Source organism: Anthonomus grandis, chromosome 2, assembly GCF_022605725.1.
Source record: "Anthonomus grandis grandis chromosome 2, icAntGran1.3, whole genome shotgun sequence".
NCBI lineage: Eukaryota > Metazoa > Arthropoda > Insecta > Coleoptera > Curculionidae > Anthonomus > Anthonomus grandis.
Genome location: NC_065547.1, coordinates 46,262,236 through 46,272,351, shown reverse-complemented (window position 1 = coordinate 46,272,351; position 10,116 = coordinate 46,262,236). Strand labels below are relative to the sequence as shown.

Genomic DNA, 10,116 nt, shown 5'->3' with positions numbered 1-10,116 from the left:
ATTCGAGTGACAGGTGTCATGCTTATCTGACAGTAAAAATGTCTTTCGTCATATCAAAAATCAATAACAGATGATAACAGAATGAAAACAAATCGGATCAGATTGATTTGTTTATCGTAAATTTACGAGTGTAAATTAGATTACACTAATAAAGGAATACACTCACTAATGTGCATAGCGCTTAAGGGACTATAACCCGTGTACAAAACATTTAATTTCTCTATTTCAATATCATTATTTCATATCTGTTATAAAAATTAAATTTTTTAATGTTAAACTAATGAAATTAAGCAGTGCAGTGGCAGCAAACATTATTTATAACAATCAGTGCACCAAAGAGATTAGTGAGAATAGATGCCAGTATCGAAGGCCTTGGTAAGTATGTGATACAAATTAGTATGGATTTTGTTGATGTGCATGCTCACTTAAATTCAATTTCTACATGAAAACTATTCAGAGCTTTTTTACAAATTATTGTTTAACTATAGACTTTTGAATTGATTTTATGTAGAATCAAAACTATAATAAATAAATAAATATAATAAATAAATAACTATAGTAAATAAATATATAAACTAGTCAAAACTCTATTCTTAAAGTTATTTTTAAAAAAGCAAGACTGCTTCCAACGTCTCATCTTTACTCTACTGAAACCTGCAGTATTTGTGCACTGTACATATTGTCTCTTTGATTGGATTAAAACAAATTTTATACAACACAAACACAACACTAGGCAAAACACTAACAAACACTTAAAAATACCTTCACCAAAAAGAAATCTCAATCTCAGATTTGCCACCTATTTAGCACCCAAATTTTACAACCTAATTCCACTAGATATCAGGAATTTAAAAAACAAAAAACTTTTTAATAAAAATGTCAAACAATTTATTTGTAATAACTTAAGTCTTTTTTTGAAGTTTCTCTAATACATCAATAAGTATGTAGTACGCTATTTTCGTGTAAAATAATTAAATTGTTTTGATATTTACATATTATATAGATGCCAATTTTGATCCAATTCGTTATACAATATTTATTTATTGCACACACAGGTATGCTTACCTAGGCGAAATTTAAACCTGTAAGAATTTATAATAATAATAATGTTTACTAGTATGTAAGTATTGATTTGTACATTTCTTGAATAAAGAATCACTTTCTATATTAAATATTTATAAACAACTAAAAAACCTGTATTACAGTTAAATTCTTTTCTGAATCCCAATTGGCAATCTCTGATTATGTGATTGTCATTAGCATACATAATTAGCTAGGAACGAACAATTTTTTCCATATTTTTGTCAATGGCATACAATTGTTCTTAGATGAATGGCAATTTTTGAATTAATCGTCGATTATCTTTGCAATGGTATAGTCCATACGAAGTCAATTGGTCCATTTAATAAATTACAATTGGTTAAATATGCAAAAAGCCAGGACTTAAAAAGTATTTTAATAAATTCACATGAAATAATTTACCAGATTATGTTTAAAAAAAAGGACGCGTTCCCATGATTTGTAAAAAAAGCACCGATTTAACGGAATTTAGTTTTTATACTGGTCCAACTGACTTCACATAAACATCACATAATTATTGTTGACATTTCAAGTGGGTCAGAAATCTCTGCTGTTTCTAGCTAGGTCTAGGTAATGGCTGTTTTATGTTCTCAAATACATTTGCAACTAAGTTAAAGTTTATTTCATCTGGACTTGACTTATTGACCATAGTATAACAATGAGTCACTACTTGTTCCTTCTCTGATGAAAATTGAATCTGCTAACTCCCGAACACAACTATTTAGTTCAAAATCTAGTAATGGATAGTGCATTAGTCACAATTAAAGTTTGCATAGATAGGTACTTTCATAAATGTTTAATTTGTTGATTTTTAAGGCAACAACTTTGTTTTTTTCTTATGGAAATTGATTTGATTAGTTATGGACCACAACTATTAAAAATGAGCATGTTGGATATCCATTGCTTGGAGAAAACTGTACTTTTAGCTTAAGTGTAGCCACAAAAAAGGGATATATCTTCATAGGAGTGGATGTAGACTCTGCACAACTTGAGAAGTACATGAAGGAAAATGCTAATGTTTCTTGTAAGTGTGAGAAAATGAAAACAAAAAAGCAAAAATTTCTTAGCTCTTTTAAAGTTGAAGTGGAGCTTGAGGACAAAAAAAAGATCATGAACTCGCAGCTATGGGGTAAAGGTGTAGTGAACCATTTTTTACACCTGAGACGAGATCCAAACAACCACCGATATCAGGAATAATAAACCCAGACGTTCAAATATTTACACAAAATATCCAGTGTATAAGAAATAAGACATTAGACTTAGAAGTCACTCTAGATAAACTTAACAAAAATTATGAAATTTTATGCCTGAGCAAGCAATGGCTCAGGCCAGGGGAGGAGAATTTCATCCACATTGATGGGTACCAACTGCTTACTTGTTATATGAGAATACACAGTCAGCACGGAGGTGTTTGCATTCTTGTCCAAGATGGGAAGGAAAAATATTATAGTGAGATGCTTAATATACAGAACTACAGCATTAAAGGCCAAATTGAAGTATGTGGAATTTTAAATAAAAATAAAAAATTATTGATTCTGTGTGTATATAGGTCATGTCTTGGTGACTTTAATGTTTTTCTTGGTGTCTTTGAGGAATTGTGTCAGAATTTATGTTCAGCTTTCAAGAATTTTAGGATAGTTATGACAGGTGATTTTAATGTCAATTTATCGCCAGAAAAAATCTAAATGAGAGTGGGATGGAAAAGTAGAAATTTTTGGATCTTTTACACTCTTATAATTTTAATCAAACAATATTTGATACAACAAGACCAAATCTATTAAATAAAATATCATGTATAGATATGAAAAAATGAAAAACATGAAAAAATTATAATTTTTTCATTAACTTTTTAGATTTTAGCGATGCTGAAGTATTGGAAACAGCCCTTTCTGATCACCATGCAATACAGATCTCAATTAATACAAGTCTAAACACTGACAAAGAAGTTGGTGCATGGAAAATGGGGAGAATATTTTCAAAATCTAAATTACAGGCTTTATGTTCTGAAATGACTGGCTGTGTGTGGGATGATGTGCTGGGGGAGGCGGATGCTGAAAAAGCTTTTAATAAGCTGGCAGGTATTTTGGATACTAAGCTCAACCAAATATTTCCAATAAAAAAAATAAAATCAAAAAGCTCAAAGAATAGATCCTGGTTAACACAAGGTATGATCTCATCAAAAAAGAAACACAATTTATTTCATCAAATGAATTCTGGGCAAGTTAGCATAAATTACTATAAAAAATATTGTACGGTCTTAAAAAAAAAATTAGAGAGGCTAAAAAAACTTTAAATATATTGCTGAATCTGAGAATAAAGGGAAGGCTACATGGTCTTTAATTAAAAAATTTACAAACAAAAAGTCTCAAAAAAAATCATTATTGGAATGTTCAAATACTAAATCTGATAGTGAATCTGATTTTCTGGACACTGTTAATGACTACTTCTTAAATATCTGTCCTGACATTAACTTTAACAATAATATTGATCTAAGCAAAATAAAGAGACATCCAAACAGCATTTTTTTGGCTCCTACCAATCCAACTGAAGTAAAGAACACAATAAAACAACTAAAAAATAAGAGATCAACAGGTCATGATGACATTCCTATTTCATTTTTAAAGCAGATTTCAGGGCAATTGGCAAGGCCACTAGCTCATGTCATAAACTTATCAATTCAACAGGGTACCTATCCAACACTTCTCAAAATTGCTCTAGTTTAACCAGTCTTCAAAAAAGACAATCTCTCTGAACCTAAAAACTACCGTCCAATATCACTGCTCCCCAATATAAACAAGGTTTTTGAAAAAATTATATACACCAGGCTTGAAACTTATCTTGAGAAACATCAAATACTGACAGAATTACAGAACGGGTTTAGAAAAGGCAGATCAACAGTTAGGGCTATATATCAAGCACTGCAGAAAATTATTAAATCAATGAATGACCGAAAAGCTACAATGGCAATTTTTCTTGACCTACCCAAGGCTTTTGACAGTGTTGACCATTCAATACTGCTTAAAAAACTAGAAGCCTATGGAATCAGAGGAGTTGCCCTCAAACTTCTAGAGTCCTATTTGTCAAACCGTAGGCAGCGTGTAGTTGACAGAATGAGTGATGGTAGACAGTTCAAGTCTGGTTACAAAGAAATAAAAAAAGGTGTGCCTCAGGGGTCCGTTCTGGGACTATTGCTGTATATAATCTACACCAATGATGTCACCAATGTCTATGATGATATGGTTATGTTTGCTGATGACACAAGTCTTATATGCAGCAAAAATACAGATCAGGAGTGTGCAAATCAAGTGGCCCAAACTGTTGGATTGCTAGAAGACTGGTTTAGCATAAATAATCTTCTGGTGAATGTCAACAAAACGCAAATATTAAACTTTAAACAACGGCCTAGTGAAAGCTCTCTAGTGCAAATTGGAAGGACAGAGATAAGAACACAGCAGTCAGCTAACTTCCTTGGGGTAATGATGGATGAAAGATTGGATTGGGGTGCCCATGTTGAGTTGGTGGCAGCAAATATGTCCAGATATTGCTTCGCTTTGAGACTAATAACACAGGAGGTGGGTACAGTGGCTTCCCTTTCAGCATATCATGCCTATATACAGTCCAGAGTCAGATATGGTATAATTCTTTGGGGGAATTTGGGGGACTCTGAAAGAGTTCTTATCTTGCAAAAAAGGTGCTTGAGAACTATATTCAATTTACCCTATCAGGAATCCTGTAAACCATATTTTATTAATCATAACATCCTAACATTTTATTGTATTTATATCTATGAATGTGTTTCGTTTATCCTTGACAATAAAATCTTTTTTGAGAATCTGAAAGGGCAACATCCGCATAATACTAGGTTCAAAAATAATTTCAAGACTTGTAAACCAAATTTTACATTTGTTAAGAAAACTGTGGTACATAGTATTTTAGATGTCTGGAATAAACTCCCAATAAACTTCAGAGAAAAATCAGATAAAGAGATAAAGAAAGATCTAAAAATATATCTGCAAGAAAAGGCCTTTTATTCTCTTCACAAGTATATGGCTGAAAATTTAAATGAAACTCTCATCTAGTATTGTGTATTGGTGCATGAGTTAATTTGTGAATGAATGTTATATTTTCTTGTTATTTAATTTTTGTGTACTCGCGTTTTGCCTTTTTATTTATATTTAAATTTAAATTTAATATTTTGATAAATCATGACATGAATGGATGTATGAATGGATAAGTGACTGAATTCTTTAAATTTTATAAATATTTTAATTGTATACTTAATTAAGTTAGAATTTTTTTACTGACAAAATCCACACCTCAGATAGGTAATAAAAAATGTGTATTGTTGTAACTACATGTTTTATGGATTTAATAAAGGATTTGCATAAAAAAACCCACCAATTAAACCTAATGAGTATGGAAATTACAAAGTGTGCATAGATATTTTCATAAATGTTTAATATGATTTGATGAGGGAGCTACATGCAATCGAAGAAGTAACTCAAAAACTAAGAATTTGGATTTTAAAATTTAAAAGACTTACAAAATGTTTAAGTTTCCTTCCCACACACTCAGCTATCCTATGGATTAATTGGCTCAGAGGTATATTAGGAATTATATTATTAAAAATTGCCTGGTACACAATGGTTGTGAAATAATTAAATATTAAGAAAAAAAATTTTAAAGCTGATATGAAGCAAAGAATATACCAACATGTAGACAAATAATTTTTAATACAATAAGTGATGATATTTAGACCTAAATACTACTTAATATAGTAATGGAAAACTCTATGACAAAATATACCGGTCAAGATTTTTACCTGAAAATAGCACTTGACTTTAGACTTTTGCACATTGACTATTAGTTTGTACTGATCTTTTATAACCAAGTATAGTTTTACCCACACAAGCATAATATGTTCTTTTGCCTCTGGGTTTTTTGTTTATTTGCAACTGTAGTTTTGTATTTTGCTTTGGCAAATAAATGCTATTATTGATTATTAAAGCAAAAACTTACACACTGGAATGCAACCCAGGTATACCAGGGAAGAAAAACTATGCAACAAGAGTAGAATTGAAACATGTACTGAATGTATGAGTTTACGGATTAAATGAAATTATTATTATTATTAAATATAAGGAGAAATAGTGACATTGTGATAGTTTATTTAGCGGTTTTAAGACACCTTGACCTGCTTATTTGACATGAGTTTTCCTATCTCACTTACCACTTATAAATAATTAAAAATTACTTTGATTTGGGTTTTTTTTTTGAAATAGGGAATGAGGATACAGGTGATCCTTTAAATTTCTCTATAAATCCACCTCAACTCTTAACTCTCAAGAAAGTTTCAAGGAAGCAATAAAACCCTTAAAAGATTTGACCACCTATATTAAAAAAATTAACTCTTTTTAACATCACAAATCAGTCACTTTTATAGTTTTTAAAACTTACATTTAACTTTCCCAACAAATTTAAATAAAAGGTTTACAAAGGGCAATGGTATGATCCAATCCACAAAACACATTTTCAACAATCCCACCGATAGCCACTTTTAAAGGAAAGAATTGATCCTTTTCATCTCCGAACCCCAAAGCACATCCCCTATTTCTTCCCCACATATAAAGGTCTCCTGTATTAGTTATGGCAGCAAAATAATTTAATCCACACTTAATTTTAACCACTTTAGTATTAGGGCTAAAATCATTTTGACCGAACAGCGTTTCTGGAATTTTCAGAGGCTCTTTTGATAGTGCTACATTAGGGCCCAGACCTAGCAGTCCATAGCCCCAAGAAAAAACTTCTCCTACTTGGTTAACCACTAGACACGAGCAGCCACCACTAGCAACATTTGTCATTTTACCTAGCTTTGATATATTTTTTAAATGAACTGGATTTGACAGCTGTTGTTCATCATTTTCAAGTGATATTTGTCCATATTCATTATTACCCCAGCCAAAAACTTCCCCTCGGTCACTTAGGGCTAACACAAAATCAGATCTGCTTGAGAGTTTTATTATTTTTTCACCGACAATGTCCCCCTTCACTTTTTCAAATCTATCAGTGTTCTTAAAGTGCCCTAGGCCTGTTTGCCCATCAGCTCCCCAGCCGCAAGAAAACACTGAGCCATCTTCTGCTAAAGCCAGAGTATGATCCTGTCCACATTCTATATCTATAATTCTTTTGCCATGTACAGTTTCTATATGATTTATGTGGTTACTTTTAATGTAGTCTTCATTTGGGATTACTGTTCGGCCACATTGACCATACGCATTGTTTCCTAAAGTGTACAGACCTTCATCAGTCAAAACGACCAAATGAGCCCTACCAGCTGCTAATTTCAACACTCTTGTCTTACGAGGGTTTGTAAAAGGTAACGAAATTGGCCGAGGCTGAAATATCAGCCCCAGTGGATGCCCCGTTCTCCTTTCATGATAACCTATTTGGGAATCTGTATTGATACCACAGCCATACAGTTTTACATCAGTGTCACTATTGACACCAAAGGCAGAGAATCCAAATCCAGCTGCCGCAGTCACCACTTCAAATGCCTCCCCAAAACCTACCCTCTTAGGGAATTTTAATGCGACAGTTTTCTTTTCTAGTAATTTTATGATTCCGAGTGCTCCGGTTTGGGCGTTGCCCCAGGAGAATACACGTTTATAGGCTCTTTTGCTGGTTTTTCCTTCAAAAATGGGCAACTGGTCTGCTAGGGTTGTGTTTATGGGGTATTTTCTTTTGGGACCGGTTAGGTGCCTCGTACCTGAATACACCAGGATTGGTTTCAGTTTTCTTAGATAGTTCATGTTAGGTTTTTTTATTAATTAAAACATTGTTGGAGGATTTTTTGGCAATTTTTTGTTTGTTTTGATTTTTCTGTGAAAACACATGATAGAATTCTAGGTTAGAATTATGACAGTGCATTCGGATAAGGTCAGACTTTTGAGTAAAGGAGACGTGAATCGTTATCCTCTTGAATACTTTCAATTTAACGTTTCCTTTGATACCAGTGAAAATAAAACAGATAGAAAATCCCGGATTACAAGAGCTATAGAGGAAAGTTGCCTATTATCGAATACTTTTCTCTTTTAATTAATAAAAAAATACCAAAATACTACATAAATCAACTGCATGTTATTTTGAAGTACCAAAATGACAAGTTTGACATTTTATTGAACTTCGAAGGTTTTTACTTTTGTAACACAAAAATAAAGTAGGAAGCATAGAGAAAGGAATATTAATAATAATTATACTTTTAATTACTCTATGGTAGGAAGAGAAGGACAAGCGTAAGCGTTAAAACAAATTATTAGTTTATTTTTATTATTTTTAAACAACAATAACACTTAAAGATTTAGAGGTTATGTCCTATAATTCTTCGTCTAAACTCCCTTCAACTGACATTTTGATCTTAGAGATAATCCAATATCTCAATAGAAAAATATATAATTTCATATCTAAACATAGGATACGTATAAAGGAATTTATAGTAGATAGTAGTAGAATTTACAGATTTTATTTTATACCTACCTACCTTGATTGATCTTATATAATAAAATTGCTATTTCATCTGATGGAAAATAAGCCAATTAAGGAGAATTACAGGGCCAAACTAAAGCCCCACAAGTACGTAAATAAAATCGATCGATTTTGTCATAACTATAGCAAAGTTTGTTCGATATCCAGAATGATACTTTAGATGGATATTAATTTTATTACTTAAAATATACAAATGATTTAAATATAATATACTAATTCTTTAAATTTTGTTGTAGTTGACCTAAATCATCTGCAAAAGTTGGATAACTGGGGGATATTTTGTGATCAATATCATTGGTAAAGAGTTAAAAAGACTTCCTGAGGAAATATATAAATCTATCCATTAAAAAGTTCTCAGACGTCTATTTCCCATATACGTAAAAAAGTGATTCACTTTATTAAAGGCTTTGCCTGTATCAATATTATCCAGACTCTATTCCTTGCGTCTTTTAACTGTTATCTGCATAATAATGTAGAGTGGAATGTTGCAGATGAGTTTTCATATCTGCGACTTAAACAAAAAATTATAAAGGAGGCAATATTGGCCCTCGTAACACACCTCTTGATATTGGCATGTAGCTGGACTTTCGTTTATTTTCGTTTCATTTTCTAAATAGTGTCTCGATCCTCTGAAAATAGTGTTTTTGTCCCGTAATGTGTCTAGTTATACTCGGAAAATATCATTTTATTCCCATCCTCATTTGCTAATTTTTATAGCAAAAAGTTTATTAGAGTTTTAAAATAGGGTACCATAAATGCTTTGAAAGTTTTAATTGTTAATCAAGTAATCACGGAAAAACAGATTTCATTGCCTTTTATGACCTTTTTAGACCCATACTATAACTTATTATAATTATCATATAATTTTGTAATGTAGTAATTGACTTGAAAAACTGTAAGTTAAAATTAAGATTGATTGATTTTTTTTCAAATCTTTTATAAATTTTTGGGAATTTTCTTATTAACCTATATATTAAAAAATATTCTAATATTTACCTGCTTTAAATTATATCAAGTAGTTCTAGTCCAGTCAGTCAAAGCTTCCTTGACTACCTATAAAAGAAGAATTCCTAATGCAATGAGCAAAAGTGTTTAAATTGTGCCAGGTATCGGTTTTTTAAACTTCATTATCCTCTAATGCAGATTCTTCCGTCTGGGATTGCCCGAAACATACTTACCATCGTTTTTTTTTTTTTTATTTTTTAGAGAGGTTAAAAAAATCTGCTAACAGACACCCCGGGCCGGCCCGGGGTAGTGTGGGGTTAAGGCCTTTTCCAGCCCCGACCCACTAAAAACCATTCCTCTAAGTCAAAAATTCAGGGTAAAAGCACACTGGTTACATGCTTTGTCAATTTTATTCAGGGAAGCACACTGATACATGCTTTGTCAATTTTTCAAGGGAAAAAATAGCACACTTATACATGCTTTGTCAATTTTTCAAGGGAAAAAAATTGCACACTTATACATGCTTTGTCAATTTTTCAAGGGAAAAAA

At 31.7% G+C, this 10,116-nt stretch overlaps 2 protein-coding genes across 3 annotated transcripts in view; one reads left to right on the top strand and one right to left on the bottom strand.

The window, feature by feature from the left end:
• The first annotated feature begins 65 nt into the window (after positions 1–65).
• LOC126733590 (protein retinal degeneration B) overlaps positions 66–10,116 on the top strand; it is a 100,257-nt gene continuing 90,206 nt past the window's right edge. The window contains exon 1 of one of the 2 annotated variants that reach the window (XM_050436938.1): positions 66–375. The gene's annotated coding sequence lies outside the window, so the exon portion shown is untranslated. The remainder of the gene's footprint in view (positions 376–10,116) is intronic. The other variant, XM_050436937.1, reaches the window with a different exon arrangement.
• LOC126733591 (RCC1-like G exchanging factor-like protein) lies at positions 6,458–8,007 on the bottom strand. Its single transcript, XM_050436939.1, has one exon. It carries the CDS (start codon positions 7,887–7,889, stop codon positions 6,558–6,560), a length of 1,332 nt encoding a protein of 443 aa, XP_050292896.1. The 5' UTR covers positions 7,890–8,007; the 3' UTR covers positions 6,458–6,557.

What these genes read in the sequence shown, in the direction of transcription:
- LOC126733591 (XM_050436939.1), bottom strand. Translation starts at nt 7,889, where the DNA reads ATGAACTATCTAAGAAAACTGAAACCAATCCTGGTGTATTCAGGTACG.